The sequence below is a fragment of the Rhinolophus ferrumequinum genome, chromosome 3 (assembly GCF_004115265.2).
Source record: "Rhinolophus ferrumequinum isolate MPI-CBG mRhiFer1 chromosome 3, mRhiFer1_v1.p, whole genome shotgun sequence".
Lineage (NCBI taxonomy): Eukaryota > Metazoa > Chordata > Mammalia > Chiroptera > Rhinolophidae > Rhinolophus > Rhinolophus ferrumequinum.
This window is the reverse complement of record NC_046286.1, coordinates 4,742,408-4,765,406: the sequence shown is the minus strand read 5'-3', so window position 1 is coordinate 4,765,406 and position 22,999 is coordinate 4,742,408. Positions and strand designations below refer to the sequence as shown.

At 57.2% G+C, this 22,999-nt stretch overlaps 1 protein-coding gene across 1 annotated transcript; it reads left to right on the top strand.

Annotated features, from left to right (window-relative positions):
* The first annotated feature begins 2,821 nt into the window (after window positions 1-2,821).
* On the top strand, window positions 2,822-21,234 carry SPDEF (SAM pointed domain containing ETS transcription factor). Its single transcript, XM_033094893.1, has 6 exons — window positions 2,822-3,222; window positions 13,807-14,250; window positions 16,383-16,580; window positions 17,919-17,966; window positions 18,086-18,232; window positions 20,164-21,234. Exons 2-6 carry the CDS (start codon window positions 13,836-13,838, stop codon window positions 20,340-20,342), a joined length of 987 nt encoding a protein of 328 aa, XP_032950784.1. The 5' UTR covers window positions 2,822-3,222; window positions 13,807-13,835; the 3' UTR covers window positions 20,343-21,234.
* The last annotated feature ends 1,765 nt before the right edge of the window (window positions 21,235-22,999 follow it).

The following is a 22,999-nucleotide window of genomic DNA, read 5'->3' as shown; positions in this document are numbered from 1 at the left end:
ACTGGAAATTTGAGTTTGACTCTGCTTCCCAGCCGTTGACTGTGGGCAAGAGATCAAGGTCAATTTTAAGCATTTGGGCCTCAGTGTCTTCACCCGAAAACTGCACATAGTCATATCTACCGGGAAGGTTTGCTATGGGGAGTGAGATGATACACGTCAAACATATGGCATGTGGTTGGTGGTCAGCAAGACATTGGGACAGGGCGTTTGGGGTCACAGAGCACTTTCACCAACATTATGTCACTCTTCACGACAGCTCTGAGTTCCCTGGGGATGGGGAGAGGCGGTCAGCAGGTTTCAGATACTTGGCCAAAGTCATGAAGCTGGAAGCTGAACCAAGGTGTGTATTTGGGTCTATTCCCAAGCTGGTGCCACGACACCGTGCTAGGTAGATCAAGGTGTTGAGGGGATACATGTCGCCCAGAATCCCCTCGTGGAACAAGGATGGGCCCTCTTTGGTCCTCCCTTCCCCTGGAGCCCACCAGAGGTGTCCCCGGCAGACATCGAATATGCCTTGAGCCCACCACACCAAGCCGCCTCTTAGTACCTTAGTCTAAGCAGCCACAGCTGAGCAGATGCTGAGTCCTCTCCTTGCTCCCTCTTGGACCTTTCGACTTCCAGAGACACCCTTTGTTTCCCTATTCCAGGCTAGGGCCGGTAGAATCACTGTCCACACTCAGCAAAGCTTAGCCTAGTCTGTCCATTCAGGCCCACCCATCCCTGGAGACACCTATGGAATGTTTCCTTAGGCCCAGAACAAGGCTGTACCCAGCATTCAAGGGGCAGATTTCCCAAGGTCAAGATTTTCTGTGATATGACCAGGTCCCTTCCCATTGCCACCCAGCAGTGAGATATCCTCTCTGGCTGCAGAAGTGTTCTATCTTCATCTGTCTGTCTATCTTCTGGTCTATCTCAGCTAGGATCAGGCTTTGCTTTGAATAATAAAGACCCCACTTAACAAAAGCAAAAGGTCTATTACACTCACGAAAGTCCTGAGGCAGGCAGTGCAAAGCTGGTATGAAGGTTTTATCCCGTCCTCAGTGACCGAGGCTCCTTCCAACTCACTGCACCATTGTCTTGTTCTCATGGTCCAAGATGGCAGCCAGAATTCCAGCCATCACAGCTGCATTCCAGGCAGCAAGATGGAGGAAGGATAACAAATGATACATGCCAGTTTACCTTTAAAAAAGATTCCTAGAAATTGACATATGACACTTTTACTTGGTCAACAGTCACTTTTAGCTGCAAGGGAGTCTGGGATAGTCTTAATTCCAGGTAACCAAGTTCTAAGCTAAAAATTAGGGGCTTGTTACAGAGGAAAGGGGGAAAATAGACATTGGGAGTAACTGTCTCTGACACCTGAGCCATCCAATATGCATTTGTTGGATATTCCTTATACTCACCCATGTTACAGTATTTATAATATGATTAATATCCTAGCATCTCGTGAGTGCTGAGCAGTGCTTGACATATAGTAGAAGCTTATTGAGCAGTGGCCATTATTTTCACTGCATCAGAGTGCTGATAAAAGCACAAGTTTCTGTGAAAGTGGAGCGGAGGGCTGCCTGCCCAGCCTGGGGGCAAAGTATAGAAAGGCATCCTGGAGGAGGACCCAGCTGGGGGAGCAGGGGTCTTCCTTTTCATGGACCCTGGAGAGCTGGGGTGGTTGACTGTAGCCATTTTAGGCCTTTGCATGACCTCCTCCCTCCCAACCTACCTCAGCCTTCTCTGAGGAATGACTGAGAACTCATCCTCACCAAGGTGCTGTTGCCGATAATAGCCGAGGCCAGGCTCTCCAGGGTGCAAAGTGCAACCATCTGTCAGAGAATTATGGCATCGTGAAGGTGAGGGGTTAGTTCTGAAGGTCTTAGGTTACGCACCCTGCGGCAGTCACACAATTCCTTCTGAAATGAGCAAATAACAATAAACGTTATCTAAAATGCCCTCATGTGACAGTGGGAGTAGCAGGTGCTTGGTGCCCTTCAAGGTGATCCAGAGAAAGAAGAGCCAACCCCGGCCCTCCTGGGACATCCCTCAACCCAGCTGGCAGGATGAGGAGGAAGCTGAGAGCCCGACCGCGAGGATCTCCTTACACTCATGGAGGTGGAGGAGCCTGGGGGGGGGGTGCCTGGGTGTGGGTGCGTGTGCAGCCTCCTCCCCTGTCCTCCATCCTTCAGGTACGAGAGCGAGCTGCTGCTGTCCGACCCCAGCTCTGGACCTGGGAAAGCGAGCTACCGGTTCTTCCTGAGCACTACTCTCTGATGGGCCTGTGCCCGTGGAGCGCAGAGAGCTTGGTCCCCATACAGGGTGGATGGGCCCACGAGCCTCAGGTCCATTTCCTCAGGGTTCTGTGAAGCTCCCTCCATTGCTGGCCTGGGGATCCAGACAGCACTTCCTCCAGGAAGCCCTCACTGACTTCCCTTGCCTCAGTGCTCCTACAGCCCTCCACTGGGGCTCTGAATTTCCACTGCTGCTTGCTTGTTTGTCCCCTACCTTCAGCTGATCCCTGTTAGTGCCCCAGCCCAGGTCTCTCTTAATGTATACCCTGTGCCTTGCACATAATATGAGCTCAGTAGCTATACATCAACACATGATGTAAGAACGTGTGAGTGAGTGAATGAACGAGTGAATGAGTGAGTGAGTGGATGAGTTCCCTGGCTGTCAGGGTACAGATTCCCTCCGTGAGGAGAGGAAGGCCTGAAAGGGTTAACTGGGAGCCCGCCTGTGGTCTGAGGTAAGCAGGGAGCGTATTTGTTCAGGTAAATAAGGAAGGATTACTTATAATGGGAAATCAGACCAGGCCAACTTTTCATCCCAGGGCTGCCTGACTTCCAGCACATTCCTGCACTCTACCTGCGTCTGTCCGTCTGTCCACGCTGCCCCACAGACTCAGACCCCATGCCCTGAGCCACCTCAGCGCTCCTGTAAACCCCTACAGCTGGGTCTTGCCACGGTGCCAGCAAGTGGCCCTGGGCTGGGGGCTGGGGCTCCCTACAGGGCACGCAACCCTGAGACCTCAGAGGGCCACCCCTCGAGGGGGGCCAGGCCCACGGCGGCCCACCCGAGTGCCACCTGTGCCCCCAGCCCTGCTGGCCCCTGGTTCCACTGGCTCCCCAGATGCCTGGCTGAGACCCAGCAGTGGCCTAACCTGCCCCCGCCTCCTCCTGGCCCCTGAGGTTGCAACTGCAGCCGGCGACTCCTTGGGCACCAGGCAGCTATCGGGTAAGTGCAGTGGGAGGCACCCAGTGCCCTGCGTGGGGCTGTCCCTGCCAGCTGGGGGGAGGTGGGCGAATGAGAGGACTTGGAAGTATGCTTTGCTAGCTCAGAGCTGGTCTCCCAGATGCCAGCGACCCTGTGATCTGGGTCCTTCACCCCCAGAAGCGCCTGTCTCCTCATGCCTGGTCTGCCTACCTGGGACCACCCGAGAGCCCGGGTAAGCCTCCTTGGCCTGGCACGGCCTGGGCGCTGCATGTCTGTGATGGCTCCCATCCAGGCTCCATATCGAGCCCAGTCCGCCCAGTCTCAGGCAGGCAGCTCTGTAGATGCAGAGACTCGGCCCGGAGACCTGGCCTGTTCTGCTTGGCTTGTGAAACACAAGCAGCTTTTCTGCTGCTGCCAGCTGTGGCTGCTCGGCCAAGGGAAGGGTCTCCCGGAGCCGGGCCACAGTTGGGCAGGGGCTTGCTGGGGCCTGGAGGCCCAGGGTCAGGTCCAGGCGGAGCAGCGGGGACAGTCCCAGAGCCTAGGGAGTGGGCAGTCCAGTGGTGGGCACAGGAACCAGGTGGTCGGGGAGCTGCGGAGCAAACCACCTGGTTGGTTGCATTGGTGCCTGGAGAAGCAGAGGAACTGTGGGCCCTGGTCAGGGCACACGAGGAGAGAAACAGGGGTCCTTGTAGGTGTTTGTTTCTAAGTTTTGCCAGATGCCTCCTGTGGGGAGATCGGAAAGTAGATGGTGGAGATGACTTGGTGGAAAGCTGAAGGGTCTGGACGGCTGGGGACTCCCGCAAGTTTGGATAAGGTGTGCACATGCGTGCGTGCACATGTACGTGTGTACATATGTGAGCATGTGTGCATGCATGTGTGTGTGCCCCCGTCTGTGCATGTTGAGTGGACACACTCACTGAGCTAGTCCTGGATCCCCTCATCTGGGTCCACCCACCAGCCCACACCCAGGCCACAAGCCACAAGGGGCCTGTCCCCTGTGTGGGAGTCGTGGCCTTTCTCCACCTTGTTCAGGCCTGGGACTTGGCCTCATTTCCTGCCCCCACCTCCCCAATAAACAGTTTCACAGCACCCCCCAATAAAGCAGCATCTCCCCAGCACCAGCTGCTCGGCTAAGTAACAAAGCAAACAGGCACCTGGGCTGCCCGGGTCCGAGGGGGCAGGCAGGGATGGGCAGGAGATGCCCCACCAGACAGGTCGGCCCAGGTGATGGCCCAGCCCGGCAGGGCAAGTCCTGCTTGCCCCCTGCAGGGGAGGGGCCAGAGGCAGGGACCAGCACCAGGGACTCTCAATTTAGTCTCACCACCTAAAACTCAAAGAAATTTGGGGACAGGGCACATTCTCAGGGCTCCCAGGGAGGTTGGGGTGTGGTCTCTCTCAGGACAGGCAACCACCTTCCCCTTTGAGAACCTGGCAGTGAATGGACAGTGCTTCCTACGTGCCAGGTGCTGTGGGGGGGGCCAGAGTGGAACATTCAGTCCCTATCAGACATGTTTATTGGGTTACCAATTATAAAACACTTCAGCAGATACGGCGCCACTTGATTTTCACAAGGACTCTCTGAAATAGGGAGAGCTGCTCTGTCAACCAAGCCTGAAGAAATAGGAGGCATTCAGTAGGTGCTCCATTGATGCTCAGAAATTGTGACACTGGCAGTAAGTAGAAGAATGCAGGAGAACCCACTTTTCACCACTGAGATTGTTACAGATATAAAGTTAACAGCCCTGAAACAATTAGAGCACATGTTTGTGCTAAACGACTTGGTGCAGCTTGAGTGTAACCTGGGGAAGGCAGTTTAAGCCAACCTGGGGACAGAAGGCGAGAAGGAATGAGTTCAGGCCACCGTGTGTGACTTTGGGCAAGTCACTTTTCCTCCCTGAACTTGCAGCTCCTGTCAGGGTAATGAGGTTAGACAAGGCGGCCTCCTCTGTCACAGGAGGCACAGGAGGGGGAGACAACTTGGGGAGGGGGGAAGGCTGTATAGGAGTTGGTAGAGGCAGCCCGGCTGGATGATCGGCCAACTTTGCAAGACTTATGTGACTTCCCAGCCTTGTGTCCCAGGCTGAGGTCAGGGTCGGTGAATGGCTCTGGCTCTGACTTTTTTCTAGAGGTCAGGGAAGGGTGGGTGAGGCCAGCAGCTGCCCTGGACTGGGCTAGAGAGTAGGCTGACCTCAAGGCAAGGCCCAGGTCTCCCTCATCACCATCCTCAACTCTCCCCCAGACTCCACCCTTTGGCCCTGACCCTCCACCCACCATCACCACCTGCTTCTTCCCTTGTTGTCCTCATTCTGCACCCCATTACTTTTACCTTTCCTCTTCTCCAGCCCCATACCCTCACCTGCTCCCAGGTGCCAGCTTCATGCGTGCTCAGCCTATCATAATTCACAAGGAATTTCCATCCACCTTCTTCAATCTTCACAACCCCTTTAAGACATGCTCTTGACAACCCATTTAACAGATGGGACAACTGAGTCTCAAAGGAAACTGAGCCACTTGCCCCCAGTCCCAGAGCTAGAGAACAGGGAGTCAGGGCTCAAAGCTGGTCTGGGACCCTCTCCCCACCCCACTCCTCACCTCCATCCCATTCCATGCCCAACCCTGCACCCCCAGCCAAGCAAGTGGCCTGTCAGGTGGAACAACTCTTCCCAAAGCAAACTTTGCACAAGCCAGAGTTGCCCTGGGCTCTTCCTGACATTTAATGCTTGGCTCCATCCCCTGACTCATTTGCATGTTCCCAGCCCAGGAAGCACCCCTGCCAGATTCTCCTCTCCCACCTCTCAACGGTTGAATGGGCCCTCCAGAAGAGGGGTGGGTGAGCGTCCTTCTCACTCTGGACCACTCCTCCCAGCCAGTGACTGGAGAGTGACTGCTGGGGACCAGACCGACTGGAGCCCACCCAGAACCCTAGAAAGGGCACCACCAGAATGGAGGTGCCCCTTCCTTCTCCCTCCAGCTCTGGGATTGAGGAGAGAGGTCTGGGAGTGACAGCCCAGGGTCCTAATAACCCCTTAATAAACCCATCCCCTCCCATTTAAACCTTTTCTTGAAGCAATTTCTGTTCTTAGTCTCTCAGGACAGTTCATTCTGGATTTTCATCATTTGCTGTAATTGCTGGAGTGCGTTCACTTTGTCCTGAGCCCCCTTTCCCTGCCGTGTGCTCCCTGTCCCTGGGATTGGGGCTCCACGCACATTTTTCCCTCAGTGCCATCAAGACTGTACAGACTCACCATGAGGAGCTTATGAAGAACTCTGCTTTCCAGGCTGTGCTGGGCCTGGGGGAGGCACAGAGACATGGAAGACTAGAGATACGAGGAACCAGTGTTTATACACACCTCCTGGGGCCCTGAAAGGTCTGCTCCCATCACTGTCCTGCTTTGTCACGCCAAACCCCAGAGACATGGCTGTCTTTATGAGTCCCTGTTTTACTGATGAGAAGCCTGAGGCAGAGGATCAAGCAAGGCGCCAGAGGCAGGAGCCAGGTGAAATCCCTGTGTTCTCACACCTTCAGTGGCCTGGGTGCCTGCGGGGCCAGGAATGTGGGGAACGAGATGCCCACGAAACCAAGTGTTGGGAAGGGTGGTATAGACGAGGTGCTGGAGGAGTGTAGGGAAGAGAAGGGGCTGTTCACCAGCCCCTTGGAGTAGGATTTAAGGAGAAGGTGCTGGCGAGAGGAGGGAAAGCCCCGCCAGCCATGTGTAGTGACCAAAAGTGGACCATGTGGGCGGCAAGGGCGTGGCGGTCCGGGTAGGGCAAAGGAGCCTGATCGGGGGCTGAAACACGAAGTACGTGTACACACAGAATGTGCTAAACAAGAGCTGAATGAAGACGTGATTTGCAGTTTCTGGAAGCTAAAGGTCATGCAGGATGTGTACTGATATTGGGGGAAATCAGGGTTCTAGCCTGACCTCTCGGCATCACTCACTCCACACTCCAGGCTTGTCTGGGCGGATTGGAGGAAATGGGGAAGAGATGCTGCTGGGGAGGGAGGCAGGCCTGACAGGCAAGCTGGGAAGTGGGGGACAGCCTGGAGGGGGCCCTGCTTAGTCAGAAGAGTGGACGGTCTTTCAGAGGCTCTGAATACCAACTGCAGAGGAGTGGTGCAGGGAGGAGACACAGTCCCACCCCTTATTCTGCCCAAAATGTCAGCCTTGAATTATGTCTCTGCTTATGAGGAGAGCCCCTCGTGTCTACCTCTGTTTCCCCATCATTCTCCTTCCAAATCAGGCCGAGGGGCAAGATGGGGTCATGGGGTCACAGAATAAAGAAGGTGTGGGGCCAGAACAGCCCTGGGAGACGACTCACCCCCTCCCAGCATAGAGGAGGAGACTGGGGCCCAAGGGGACCAGGGGCTGCCCAAGGCGTCACATATGGAATGGGGCAGAACATGAGCCCACGTCTCCAGATGCTGAGGCCTCCAATTGTTTCCAGGCCGCACACCCCCTTTGGAGTGGAATCAAATACAGGGGTGAGTCGGGGGCTGAGGTGGGTCCCTATTCCTCTAGGCTGCAGGCATCCATGCCACCACAGTCACCAATGCAACCTCTGTGGGGCTGGGGTTTTCGTTGGCTGGGTCAGTGGGCGACCTGAGCAGAGGCGAAAAAAGTGGTTGGCTGCGGTGACCCTAGAGGCGGGAAGATGCTAAGCCATCAGCACCACCTGAGCAGAGGGTGGAGCTCCGTCTTGAGTTCTAATCCCTTCGCAGTGCCTGTGGCCACACGCCTGTAGCAGTCGGAGCACCTGTGTTTGTCAGGTGGGAACAATACTGGGGATGGCAGGAGAGCCCAGTGAAGGGCTTTATTTGGTTGGCCCTCACCGTGTCCCAGAAGTTGTCAGGGAGGCTGTGTGTGGGTGTGAAGGGCAGCAGGGCCCGTGCAGCAGGAGCGAACAGCAGACAGCGCTGCCCTAATTGTGCCTGCGGTCTCCCGGCTGCCGTGGAAACTGTGGGAACAGCAGACTAAACCAGATTTCCTTGCTATTCCCCTGACCTTCGTCTCCTGTGCCCATCCTCCTGCTGCTTAGCCCTGCCCCTCAGCTCCCTACTGACCCTCTGGTCCTTACACAGACTCACCCATCCCCCAAGTCTCCCTCACACTCCAGCCCCTGGCTGCCTCCTCAGGTTGAACCTCCCAGAGAGCAGGGCTCCTGAGAAAGTGAGGTCAGTGGCCTGGGTGAGTCTGGGATCTGACGAGGTGGGGAAAGCCAGGGGGTCTCGAAGAAACCCACCTCCTCTAGTCTCAAGCTGAGCCCAAGACAGGCAAGTCCTCCTTCAGCCACCCCCAGGGACCCACCGCCCTTCTTCCTGCCCTTGGAGACCCCGGGCAGCAGAGGCTTGGGGGTAGCAGGATGTTTGAGAGAGCCAGAGCTGCCGGGAGGTGGCCAGCCTGGAACCCCTTCCTGGGTAAGAGGGTGGTGGTCTGTCCAGTGGAGAGAGGTTAGTCCTCTGGGCAGAGAGGGGTCGTCAATAAGGAGGAAGCTGGATGCTTTTCTTGGGTCCAGCTAGTTTGAAGAGCAGTTTCAAAGGGCAGGGAGCTGGGCTTGCATGGGAGGGCGGGAGCTGTCTGAGAAGTGAAGGGGCCAGAGGAGGTGCAGGGTGAGAAGGAAATGTCTAGAGTAGGGGAAGTCTGGGCCAGAGGCTGGGAGGGTTCACAGAAGCCAGACACGCTGCTCGGCCGTCAGCAGCACTGGGCCCAGACGCCCACGGCTTCTCTCCAAGGTGCTGACCAACGGACTGGGGGGCAGGTCCATGTGGCCCCTGCCCTCTCTGCATGGCTTCTGGCCATGTCCTGGTCATACCCCCACAGGCTTCTGACTCTGACCCATTAAAGGAAGCCCTTTGGATGGGGGTGTGGGGCTGACAGCCAGGGCCGTGGACGGCAGGGAGGAAGCCAGAGGAGGTGCCTTCCAGATGGTAGAGTGAGGCCCACTCAGCACTGAGGGCTGGGCTGTGTCACCCCTGGCAGTGCCACTCGCCTCAGGGCTCTTCTCACTGGGCTCTAGGCAGGCTGAGGCTGGGTCTCAGGATTGAGGTGGGGACTCAGGCATAGTCGCCTCCCCGCAATCCCTCTTGGGGGGGGAGATCGGGAGGCTGGACTGAGCAGGGTGTGGGAGACAGGCCCCAGCCCCACGAGAGCCCAGGGCACTAGGAAAGACTTCCCTGGTGACAGCGCTCCCCTGAGGCTGTGGTTTCAGGAGACACCAGGGGATCTTTTGCTGATACGGGGGTGGGGAGGGGTGTGTGTGAGAGCCCTGGAGGCAGGGGGGTTGTAGGGGCACATTCAGACCCCACAGCCAGCCCAGAGCAGGCCCAGCAGGTGGTAGGGGACGGCTGCTGTAAATCTCTGACGTTGGGTCCCTCTGCCTTCTCTCCTTGATCTGTCTTCCTATGGGAACAGGAGGTGCTAAGAGAAGGTGGCTGATTCCTCTGGCCATTGCCCTGCCGTCTGGCCCTGTCTCGGGCCTTGGCCTCCACCAGCTGTTACCAAAGTTTCTTTGTCTGGAGTTGAAGCCAAAGCCTCTGGGGCAGCAAGGGCCAGAACATGCTGAGCCTTAATCCAGGCATGTGCCTTAATCCAGAAAGTATCAGCTCGAGGTTTGCGAACTGGAGGCATCGCTCAGGAGACGGTCAGTGCCTTGGGCCCAGCCGGCAGAGGCTGTCAGGAGGATTGAGTGTGCCCTCCGAGGGACCTGGACTCGCCTAGCACTGAACCTGTCCCAGGACCCGGGGCCTAGTGGCCGGAGGGTCAGCAGGCCTCTAGCTGGTCCTGGCTTAGCTGTGTGACTGGGGGCATGTCCCTGCCACACTCTGAGCTGCATTTTTCTCAGTACATGTGTGTCCTCGTGGGTGGACAGTCACCTGTGCACGTAATCAGCGCTGAATTGCATGGCGTAGGAGGGGAAAGGTAGGAAGTCAGACGAGGGAGCTGTGGGGGGCGCTTCATGGGGGAGGAGGGCTTTGGGTTCTGAGAAGGAAGGGGCGTCGTGGGCAGGGGCACAACAGCATGAGAAAATAGCCATGTGCCCAGGACACAGGGGTCAGGGGAGAAAGGCCATTTTCATTAGAGCCTAGATATGTCGACTGGTCCCTGGTTTTGATCCAGACCCTTGCCACTGACCAGAGAATGATCCCTTCCCCGCTCTGGGCTTCGTTGTTACCGTCTATAATGCGATCACATGGTCCCTCCCAGCTCTGATTACCTGGGCCGTGTGGGAGGCGGGCGCAGAGGTGGACACCAGTCTCGGGATCTGGCAAGGCTGGCAGTGATGAGCCACGGGAGCAGAGGGGTACCTGACGAAAGGGTGACGGAGGGAAATGAGCTTGACAGTGGGGTGGAGTGAGAAGCCCGGAGGGGGGAATGATGCAGTTGCCCAATCAGGAAGTGGGCAGGACCCTGGGAAGACGGGACTGGCCAGAGCAGAAGCCTCAGAAGGAAGGTGGGACAATGAACAGGACCCACGCATGGCCAGCTGGGTACCTCGGGCAAACTGTATAACCACTGGGCCTCACTGTCGCATCTATAAAATGGGGCTCTCGTGTCCACGTCACCCAGGCTGTGGGTGGTAAAGGGGGAAATGTGCACAAACGCTCTGGGCACAGGGGGAGCCCAGCTCTCTTCCCAGCGGAGTCTGGCCCCGGAGCCCGGAGCCCGGAGCCCGGAGGAGATGCCCAAGCTGCAGGCTGAGCAGAGCAGCTTTTGGCTCCCTGACCAGTAAACCAAGATCCCCCCAGATTCCCCACCGCTTTCCCCCTGTGAATAATTGGATGTTTCCTCTTGCCTCACGGTTAATCCTGAGCACACCTGCACTTTGTGTCTCTCGCTTTCCAAGTTTCTTACCAGTGAGCATTTTTCACTAGGGAGGTGTTGGAGCTGGGCCCAAGCCTTGGTTGCGAGCAGGTTCCTGGGTATTTAGGAGCAAGGGGCTGGGGAGCTAGAGTGCGGGGTGTTGAGGAGGAGGCCGGCATTCTCTGCTGGGGAAGGAGCCCTGGGCCAGGAGTCGGAAGTCACTTAGCTCAGCTCTCTGTACCTGAACTTCCCCACGCACAAACGAGGACTGAGACTAAGCCCCATGCCGACTGTCTCCCAGGGAGGGACGGATGCAAGGGCTACGGGCTCACTTGACAAATGTGTCAGGAATGTGTCATCACATCCCCACCTGGCAAACACTGCCACCTGCCCTGCCCATTCATCCTCACTGACCCCTCATGCCACGGGGCCCCGAAACATAGCAGCTGCCTTCCATCCTACCTGTGGCAGAAGCCAAGCAAACAGGAGGGCCACGAGGGAGGCAAGTGCTCCTGCTTCTTGGAAAAGCTTCCGTCTCCCTGGCATATGGCCCAGGGTGTTGGCAGAGACTGTCCTAACGTGGCAGGCATGGGAGTTCTGGGGACGTGGATGGGGCGGGAGGCAAGGAAGGGGTGATGAGGGAGGGTGGGGGGCTGAGCGGTGTTCTCAAGGGGTAAGGCCACCTGGGGGTAGGGCGTGGGCACAGTGGGGGTGGGGACCCAGCAGCAGAGTGGGCTGTTGACGCTGCCTGGGTAAATAACGTGGGCCCAGAGCACACACGTGTGTTTGCACAGAAGGACTTGAAATGACTCCAGGCCTGCCCTCTGTCCCCCGCATGCCGGCCCCCCTCCCCCCGGCCCACCCCACCCCACCCTGACCTTTCCTTCCTTGTCACTTAAAGGAGCCCTTGAAAGGGAGAGTCGAAGTCAAAGGGAACACCCTTCTCTCTTGCTGGCATTCTCTCCACCACGGAAAATTGCAGGGCTGCCAAGTAAAGTTGGGAGGGTTGGGCATGGCACAGGGGGAAGCTAAAATTCCACCTGGGTCAATTCACCAAGCTGTGCTCTCCAGAGAAAAAGGGGCATCATTTCCTAAGCCGAACGAAGATGTGGAATGGGCTGGCTGCAGCCCTGGAGAAGTCAGGGCTATCTTCCAAACTAGGTTCTTTCCCTGTCGCATCAGCAGCGGCAAATGCCGCCGCACACAGGCTGAGCAGGGCAGTCCCACGGGGTGACTGGAGGTGGCCAGGGAGCCTCCCTCTCTGTCCCAAGGGGGCACAATCAATTTCACCATTAGAGAGTCTACAATCCTTTGATTAGAGCCTCCGTCTTTTCCTTGGCCAGAAGCCTTTAAAGCAGCGATTCTGAACCGTGAACATGCATCCGGAACACTGAAAGGCCTGTTGAGGGCCACTTCTGGGCCTCCCCCACCCCCCACCCCTGCCCCCCAGCTTCTGATGCAGCGCTCTGAGCAGGCCTGAGAAGTCGCATCCCCAACCACTGCCCACCACGCTGAGGCACCGCATCCGGAGAACCTCTGCTTTCAAATATAAACCCAGGAGACAGGACACAGTAACTTGCCCTTAACAGCAGCCCATGCGCTTCCGTCCCCTCTGAACGGCTCCGTGTTACTGGGAGCATGTATTTGTTGGTAATCTTCCCCCTCTGTCCTGATTTATTCTTGAGTTTCACACATCACGGAAATATTCCAGAAACCCCGGTGTTTGGTGCATGACCTCTCTCAAGTGCCCTGCCTCCCCCAAACCTCGTATGCCAGTACCGGGCTCAGAGAAAAGAGCCTAGGTGACCAATGGGAGTGGGGGCATGCCTCTAGTTGCTCGTGTTGAGGCCAAATGATGCCCCTGGGGGGCCCTGGGGCAGCAGGGAGGAGGGGTGTCACAGTCACTGGCCTTTTCACCAACCCCTCCCTAACGCCCCCCCCCCCCCCAGGAAAGTGTCTGAAGGTCAGCACGTGGGCACCTCCTACTCCAGGCAGCACATTCCTCCAGGGCTTGGAACAGAGGGGCAGGGGGCAGCACCTTTCCCCTTTCTTGGTAGGACGAGGTGGGCTGGGTGCCAGCCCCAAGCAGGGGTGGGGCCAAGCACACCTGGGCATTGCTGTTCAGTGACCACCTCAGTAGCCTTGTGCTGGTCATTTACTCACACACACCCCCAGTGGCCCTGTGGGAAGGGACTCCAGCTCAGCACACCCCTCACTTGCTCCTCTCTTCCTTCATCTGGCTGGTGAAGATGATGGTGAGCCTCTCCCTGCCCTGTCTCCTCCAAGGGCAGAATCCAAGAAAGCAAGCTTTGCTACAGCAGGAAAGATTTAGGTTCACTCTCGGAAGGAATTTCCTCCACAGGACAGTGGACTAGGATCTGGGTGCAGGCGGCTGAGGGACAGCAGCCTGGACATGAAAAGCTCCTTGTCCAGGTCTCAGTTTGCCCATCAGCCAAATGGGACTAATTGTGCCTTTCATTGTGAGGGCTAAACGAGGACGAGAACCTCAGAAGGTGGTTTGAAGCACTCTACACGTGTAAAGATTTGCTGCTCCCAGCCAGCCTGGCTGAGGAGTGAGGGAGCTGTCTGTTTATAGTCTTACCCCACCTCCCACCTCACTGTCTTTCACAGCCAGAAGGCCTGTCTGCCCAGCCCTGCCCCAGCTGCACAGTGACCCGGAAGCCCCAGCTCTGTCCCAGGCCCAGCCACTGCTCCCTGGGCCCCTCATCCCCGTAACCAGCTTAACGGCCCCCATGCGGATGGGGAAGCAGCCAGAACCTGACTCCTTCCTCTCTTATTTCTGTAGACACAGCCGCTGGCCTGAGCAGCAGCGGGATGGGCAGCACCAGCCCCGGCCTGAGCAGCGTGCCCCCCAGTGCTGTGTTTCGGACAGGCCCAGAGAAGGTGACGGCGGGGGCAGTGGGGCCCGAGAGACGGGACTGGAGCCCCAGCCCCCCTGCCACGCCCGAGCAGGGCCTGTCTGCCTTCTACCTCTCCTACTTTGACATGCTGTACCCCGAGGACAGCGGCTGGGCCACCAAGGGCCCCGGGGAGAGCACTCAGGACGAGGTGCCAGAGGAGCCTGAGCAGTGCCCGGTCATCGACAGCCAAGCCCCTGGAGGCAGCCTGGACTTGGCGCCAGGCGGGCTGACCCTGGAGGAGCACTCGCTGGAGCAGGTGCAGTCCATGGTGGTGGGCGAGGTGCTTAAGGACATTGAGACCGCCTGCAAGCTGCTCAACATCACCGCAGGTGAGCCCCTCCACCCGCCTCCCAAGGCTGGGGCGGGCAGGGCTGGGGGCTGGGGGCAGGGACGCTGCCTGCGCACTCTGGCCTCCCCCGGCGCAGCCCCAGGCATGTTGTGCTTCTACACATATGGTCAGTCGGCTCAGAACACAGCAACTGTGAGCTGGGGCTGGGAAGGTTCCACCCTCTTTGTGCCCCCCGGTACCAGCCCGAAGTCCCCACTGGCTAGGAGCTGGATGAAATGAATTCGAGCTCCACACTGTCTGGCCCACCACCTCCTCTCATACTCATCTCCACCCTCCCTGCAGCCACACCTGTCTCCTTGTTCCCATAATACACACCTCAGGACCTTTGCACTTGCTGGTCCCTCCACCTAGAATACTCTTCCCCCAACTATCTCCTTGGCTCACCCCTTACCTTCTTCATGTCTTAACTCAGACGGCCCCAACTCCGTGAGGCCTGCCCTGACCCCTCTTTTGGAATTGCTGCTCGTACCCGTACCTCGCATTCGTCCCACCTGCTGTATTTCTCTCCTAGCACATGCCATCAGAGATGCTGCATGTTTTATTTATCTGGTTTACTATCTGTCTCTCCCCTGAATGTACACACCCCCAGGGCAGGGATTTTCATTTGCTATATCCCCAGTTCCTAGGATGGCACCTTGTACATAATAGATGCTCAATAAACTATAACTTAATAGCCAGGCCTTGTTCTAGCATGGGGGAATTGAGTGGTGAGCACAACACAAGAGCCTCTTTGTTTATGAAGCTGACATTATAGTGAGGGAAATAGGTCATAAACAGATAAATGTGTCACTGGTCTGGTGGTGATGAAGGCTCTGATGAGAAGGGGACATCGGGAGGCTGGGCATTTGTGTGTGTGCCAGGGCCTGGAAGGTGTGGTTATGGGATTGATGCTGTGGGTCGAGGGGCTGCTGGGTCCCCTCCATCCTCTCTGCAGCTCTGGGCAGGCCTGGCCCATCTCCTTGGTCATTGGACCCTAGCATTTGAACATCCCACTCTGCTACTTTCACACAAAAAGGTCTTCAGGCCTCCCTCAGGCCCAGCCCCTCCCCGTCGGAGTCATCGGTCTGGGCCCCTGCCCCCCCAGCCTCCTACAGCCCCAGCTGGTGTTCCCATAAGCCAGCTCCTGCCCACACCCCAACCCTCCAGTTGCCCAAAGCCCAGGCTAGCTGCCCCCCCCACCCCCCGCCATCACCAGGGAGGTCTCCCTTGGTGCCTTCGCTCCCACGCTGGGCTTGGGAGGGAGGGGCCTGCCATCTGAACAATGGGGACAGAAACAAATCGTTTTGACCCTGGAGAGGAAAATGGGTTTATTAAATGAAGGCAGCCTGGCCTCCAGGTCACCCAGCTGGGGCACCAGCTTAGACCACAGCGTTCATGTGAAGCCCCACTGTGCTCATGCCCACCAGCCTGGCCTCCACCTGTGGGCCCCGCCAGGCTCACCCCAGAGCAGCTCCTCAGGGGAGCATCTAAGACCTGGCCAGTGACTCCCATCCTTCCTCTGAGGCCCGTAACTTCCCGATGACCAACTGTGCCCTGCCATTCATTCATTCGTTCATTCACTCATTCATTCATTCAACACATGTGCATTGAGCAGCTACTATGCACTCAGCCCTTTGTTAGGTGTTGGACAAGGGGATGGAATTCTCTGTGCCTCAATTTCCTCATGTGTAAAATACAGTAGGGGTTGGGGGTTGCACGATTAATTTCCTGCTGGGTTTTTCTCTGGTTCCTTGAGGGGCTTTGGGAAGGCAAAAGGCAGCTGGGAGAGAACCTCACGTATTTCTGGTTTAATGTCACTGTCCCTTCCAGGGCTGGAGCTCCCCCAAAGGTCCTTTGGAGTGGCTGGAAAGGTCTGGGAGAACCCAAGGTCTGGGTGAGGGGGGGGCATGCAGAGCCCCCAGGCCACCAGCCCTGAGCCAAGGCTGTTTATAGGGCACTGGCTCCTCCCTCTCACTCCCCTCTCTTTTTGGGCACCCCCTCCACAGGGCCCCTCGAGACGGTCTGTCTTGGCCTGTCCCCACCCCAGTTCTCGCCCCATCCAAGCACAGCGGGCCACATTCGGGGCGGTGTCCTCGCGTAGCCCCTGGAGCTGAAGAAGTGTCTCTTGCCCAGACCCCGTGGACTGGAGCCCTGGCCACGTGCAGAAGTGGCTCCTGTGGACAGAGCACCAGTACCGGCTGCCCCCCGTGGGCAAGGCCTTCCAGGAGCTGGCAGGCAAGGAGCTGTGTGCCATGTCGGAGGAGCAGTTCCGTCAGCGCTCACCCCTGAGTGGGGACGTGCTGCACGCCCACCTGGACATCTGGAAATCAGGTGGGACACGGCGTGGGTGGGAGCAGCACCTCCCACACTCCAAGCCAGGGATACCGAGGGGGACTCTTAGGCCAGGGTACCGGCTGGGAGGTTACTGTCCGCTGGGCTGTGCTCTGAATCCCAGCCCCAATTGCAGCTGCCCCCTGGAGCCTGGGGGAACTCACCAGCCCCGTCCCCTGCCCGCGTGGCCAAGCCCACAGAACTCAGGACAGAGCACATGGGTAGAGTGTGAGGACACAGGAGGTCAGAGCTGACGGGCCGTGGATGCTATGAAGTCCTTCTCTGTCCTTTTAAAAATTTCATTCGTTTGTTTTCTGTTGTTTTTCATTAACGAAGTAATGAGTGTGTACAATTAAAAACAAGACCATAGCGAAAAATAGTAAACCATGAAAAGCAACTCCCTCCCACTCCCGACCCCCAGCCTTCCAACCCCCTTACCCCGAAACAACCACTGTTACCAGTTTCTTGGGTACCTGGCCAGGGAAAGTCTATGCACAGAAAAGCAAATACATACGGGTAGATTTTACCCTTTTTTAACGTGAATAGTATCAGTGTCAGCTTGTTCTGTACTTAATAATGTATCCGAATCTTGTACCCATCAAGATCCATATCGCTGCCCTAGTCTTTATAAAGGCTGCATGCCAACTCCATTTGCATCTCATTGGGTGCCCCCCACCCATGTGCCCTGCACAGAGCCATGTGCTTCGGAGGAGGCGGTGCTCACTCAGTGTGTCAAGGCCCCTGCCCCTAGGGGCTCGGATGGATAAGGCGACAGGACCCATTTGTATGACCCACTCAGAGACCAGCCTCAGCCCAGGCGCCTTGACACTGGCTGCCAGGGGTAGTGGTCAGTGCCAGGCTGAGTGCTGGGTGGTGATGTGGGCAGAAGTTGGCTGCCTTCACCCACCCCCACTGCTTGGCCTGGGGGTGGGGGAGATGGGGAAGGGGCCAGGTGGAGAGCAGGAGAGGACAGAAGTGTTTGGTGAAGTTGGCAACTGAAGGGCAGGTGGTGTTTGTTACGCCGGGCACTGAGAAAGGCGTGTGTAGCCTTTGTCACCTTGGATCCTTGCAAGATCCGTGAGGGCTTGTCCTGACTATTTCATAGGTGAGAAAGGGAGGCAGAGCAAAGCTCCACTACCACTCTCCTGCCTGAACAAGGGGCTGCACTTAGGAAATCCTGTTTCCTTCCAGGAAGCAGCTCCAGACTAGCAGGAGGGAGGGAGCCATCAGGAAACCTGGGCCATAGGGGGGCCTCTGTGACCCCACAGTGCCACCCAAATGCCCTCTCCCCCTTTGGGGTCTCCCCTGAATCCCCCGTCTCCTCTCCTTGTCCTGCAGCGGCCTGGATGAAAGAGAGGACTTCCCCTGGGGCGATTCACTACTGCGGTGAGCAGGGCAGGGCAGGGAGGGGGCGAGGGCTCAGGTCTGCGGCTGAGGGGTGGCTGCTACTGAAGCAGGGGGTGGCCACAGCTCCCCGCTCACTGCCACCCTCCCTGGCTGCCCAGCCTCAACCAGCGAGGAGAGCTGGACGGACAGCGAAGTGGACTCATCCTGCTCTGGGCAGCCCATCCACCTGTGGCAGTTCCTCAAGGAGCTGCTACTCAAGCCCCACAGCTACGGCCGATTCATCCGGTGGCTCAACAAGGAGAAGGGTAAGGGGGCACCTGGCGGGGCGCTGTCAGGTGGGGCATGGGGGAGCGAGGGGCACTGAGGCGGGGGTGGGGGCTGCCTGGGTTCCTCGGCACAGGGAGGAGTTGGGGCTGGGCGGAGGGGGGAGCCACCCCGCCACCTGTCATTGGACCTGCCTGGGGTCTCCGTGCCATTTGTGCCCACTCTGCCTCCCGGCCAGGCTCTGTCTTGTTCAGGATTCCCAGCGGTGCACGACGCCGGCCTGGGACACTGTGAGCCACACATGTAACATTAGATTTTCAAGCAGCTACATTAAAACACATATAAAACTGGCGAATTTAATTTAAATAATACTTTTATCTAACCCAATACTATAAATTATTGTAATTTCAACATATAACCAATGTAAAATTTATTAATGAGAGAGTTTACTGAGTCTTTGAAATCCAGCGTGTGGCTACCTCATTGGACAGCGCAGAGCTAGATGCAGTGTGAGTGTGACTGTGTGTGTATGTGAGAGTGTGTGTGTGTATGTGTGTGTGTGTATGTGACTGTGTGTATGTGTGTGTGAGTGCAAGTGTGAGTGTGTATATGTGAGTGTGTGTGAGTGTGTGTGTGTATGTGAGTGTGTGTGAGAGTGTATGTTTGTGTGTATGTGTGAGTGTGTGTGTGTGTCTGTGTGTTGGCAAAGGCCAAGACACCTGGGTTCCAGGCCCCCCCTTGTTGTTAGTAGTTGTGGGTGCCTAGATCTCAGTCTTCAGATTCGCTTACCCAACAGTCCTTCACTGAGTACCTCCTCTGGTCCACACTTGCTCAGCTGACATTTACAAACAATTCCTGTGTCCTGAGGGTTCAGACAGGATTCAGCTGCACGCTGTCCTTGAGGGACCTACAGTCTTGTAGGAGAACTAGCAGTGAAATGAGCTGCCGTGCAGAGCATGTCAGGGCTGTGACAGAGCCATGGGGACTTCACTGAGGAGGTGACTCTGGGCTGAGCATGGAGGATGACAAGGGGCTAGAAAGGGTGGAAGAGAACTCCGTGCACAGGGCGTGACGACTGTGTGTGCATATTTAAGACGGAGAGCGAGGCAGCTGCTCTGCGGGTCCTCTGGGACTCTGGGGAGACCGTCTCAAGGTAGAGTTTCAGGGAAGGGAGATCAGGGCGGGCGGGGTGGTCTGGGAAGGCTGCCTGGAGAGGGTGTGCTGACCTGGGCCTTGCCAGGAGGGCTTAGAATGAGAGCTTAGAATGAGAGCTATGAACGATGTAATGGTTCTTCCCAAGGGGTGCCTCCCTCAGGTTCCCCTCTCAGCACGTCCTGTAACCACTCACCAACATGAGAGTCACTATACACCCTCTTACTGACAGGAAGCGGGACCTCAGACACCCTCTACAGGTAGAAAATGGCAGGGCCAGGATTCAAATCCAGGTGGGCCCGGCTCCAAATCCACTCTTGCCACTATCTCCCCTGAATTAAATCTGCCAGAAAGGGCTGTGTGGGCTGAAGTGTGTGAGCATAGCAAAGAGGGCTTTCAGGCTTGGGAACTGCAAGGTGGCAGGAGTGGGGGCATGACCTTACCAGATGAGCTGCAAGCCCCCACCCCCACCCCGGGCTTCTGCATACGGTGTGCACACCCCACAGTAGGAGCAGAGGCTGGCAAGGCCAGGCCCTCGAGGCCCCACGTAATGCACGGAGGTACCCAGGCTCACCCTGCCCCAGGAGGTTTATGGCTCATAGTATTATTTACCACTTTGGGGCCCTGTGGCACACATTTCTTTAACCCTCACCACAACCTGGGACGTAGGTTTTATGGCCCCCACAGCCTGGCCCTGCCCCTGTGGACACTGGCTTGCTAAGTTCTCCGAGAGACTGACCTGTTGGTCTCGGTCTTTCTCCCTCCTGCCGTGGGTTCCCCACATGCACCGCTGGCCGTCTGGACCCTCCTGCTCCCCCAGGCATCTTTAAAATTGAGGACTCCGCCCAGGTGGCCCGGCTGTGGGGCATCCGCAAGAACCGGCCTGCCATGAACTACGACAAGCTGAGCCGCTCCATCCGCCAGTATTACAAGAAGGGCATCATCCGGAAGCCGGACATCTCCCAGCGCCTCGTCTACCAGTTTGTGCACCCCATCTGAGGGCTGCAGGCCAGACCTAGGCCTGAAACTCGCCCTCACCCGGCTTCCTTCCTGCCTGCCCCTGTCCTGGCTCGGGGAGAGGGCAGTCTGCTGGCATTCAGAGTCCAAGGTCAGGGAGGGGATGGCCCGCTGCTCCCAGGGGTATAAGTGAGCTCTCTGGGGCCCGAGGGACCCCAGCTGGGGGTACCTCCTCCTCAGGTCTGGATGTTCACATGGCCAGCCCACTGCAGGGTGGAGGGGCCAGGACTGTCCTCAGTGTTCACAGCTCTCAGGGAAGGCCTTCCCTCTACCGTAGCCTCTGACCCCAGCATTTCCAGAGCAGAGCCAACAGAATGGCAGTGACTTGGCCAAGGCCACTCACAGTTGTGTGTTCTCTGCCACGCATTCTGCACCATGCTTGGCATGATGCTAGGAGACGTCTGCATTCCTGAGTTGGGGAGCCAGGGGTGCCCCTGGGAATGGATAATAAAGATACTGACATAATCCCAGTGTCTGTACAGTGCTGAAAGTGGTTGTGGTCACAGAGGCCTGGGGTAGTCAAGGGAGACTTCCTGGGGGAGGTGGCATAGAGCTGAGCCTAAAAGGAAGGGATAATTGGAGAAGCTGTCAGAGAGAGGCAGTGAGTCCTCAAGGCCAAGGAGGGGCTGGAATGGCTCTGGTCTCCCTTCACTCTGGTGTGGGCTGAAAGAAGGGAGGGGGACTGGGGCTGAACAGGGTCTATGCTTCGGATTGGAAAGAAGGCAGGATCCTCCGCTATCCTCTTGCTCTGCTGTAGACCAGAGCTTTCTCTCTAGGGTGGGCCAGGGAGCTGGTCTTCCTGCAAGGAGGCCCAGAGCCCTGGTTTCTGCTTGGTCAACCAACAGAGCTCTGAGTTGGGGCACCAGGAGTGCAGTACAGGGTGGGTGCTTCGGTCCCCCTTGTACGATGCTGGCTCTGAGCAAACAGGTTGGAAAAGAGGTTGGCTTGTTTGTGGTTCCTCTCTCCTGAAGAGCGAGGTCACAGACCTCAGCTGTGCCCTCTGTGAAGCTGTGAGCCCCACGAGTGGGGTGCAAGGGGTAAGAGAGTATGATGGGGAAAAAGTGTGGTCAGACTGTGTATGTGAGTGTGTGTGTGTGTGTGTGTGTGTGTGTGTGTGTCTGCACACACACTGGAGGAGATGGGACCCACCACCCACTCTCCTTGGCAGAGCAGCTCACTCAGCTTCCTCAAGCCTCCCTCGCATTTGTTCATCAAGCTCATGAGTCCCAAGGGCTGACTATGTGCTTCCACTTCTTTTTTTTGTCATTCACCTTCCCAACAAAATTAGGGGTTACTCCCCCATTTTGCAGATGATGAAACCGAGGCTCAGAACAGTTCAGTGACTTGCTCACATAGAACCACACATACAACCAATCAGCAGCAGAACCAAGAACTGAACTCACCAGGACAGGGCTCTCTCTGCCCTACCATGCCTCCTGCTTCGTGACTGCTCAGCACCCATAGCCTCCGTAACCTTTAGCTTCTGAGGACAGGCGTCCGAGGAACCAGACAGGGAACCAGCCAGTGCCGACCATACCACTAAGGGTTAAACGCTGCCCTGTAGAGACACCTTCTGCCCTCAGCAATTTTATTGTCTTCAAACGAAAGTTTACTCCTGGCAGTGAGCAAACAGCACCTTGGCATCTGTCAGCTGGGATTGGACCTGGAGGGGCCCCTGCTGTCTGCCCCCTCCCCAGGAGGGAGCAGACTGGGACACTGGCCAGAACCCAGCCTGGCTCTGGTTTTGTCTCCAGCCTGCCTGTCCTGCCCCCAACTGAGTCCTTGGAGCTACCTGTTTCCTCATCCCCAGCTGGACCTGGGCCTGGAGAGGTCTGGGATCTCAAGCAGGGGCTGGGAGGGAGCGGGGCATGGGGATTAGGGACTAGGAGTCCCTCCAGAAAGAAGAGCTGTGGGGGGCGGCAGCTCCCTGCTGTGTGGACCTGCCATGAAGTGTGCTGGCAGCCACTTCTGATTCTTCTACCTCCTGGTCCACATACCTGCCCATCAGAACCCCGTCTAGCCTAGGGGTTCCCGACCCTTCTTGTAGACCCTGCCTCCAGGGTGCCCCATAACTGCATGGAGCAGCCTATGCACATAAGACAAGGCAACCTTTTGTCTTTATTTGAAGAGTCCTCCATTTGGCTAAAACCAGGCGCTTGTCACTGAAGGTATATTTGGGGGAGAAAGGCTGTGGGGTGGAGAATAGATTCAACCCCCAGCTCGACCTTTTCTCCCTCCCCTGAGCACGCCCTGAGGCTGGGGGAAAAGCGGTGGGGGAGAAGGGACTGTGGTGTATTTGCCTTGAATCCTGGGGCTTATGTCAGTGCCCTGCCAGGCTGCTGTGGTCAGAGGGGCCTCTGGGACTCATCGAACCAGATTGGGGGGAAGCGGAGGCCCCCAAGTGAGGGGACACAGTAAACTGATGGCAGAGCTGGGACTGGACCTGGGATCCTGCCCCGCCCCAGAAGAGGCGTAGCTGGAGGTATGTGGGTTGGAGCAGGGGCTCAGTCCTGGGCAGGGCCTGGGCCTGGCAGAGCAGAACTGAGAGCGCACAGCCCAGGTCCTGCCCCTCTCCTGAGAAATCCTCCTGGAGGAACGCTCCCAGGGGCCCCCACAGATATGCTGTCAGAGGTGTGGCA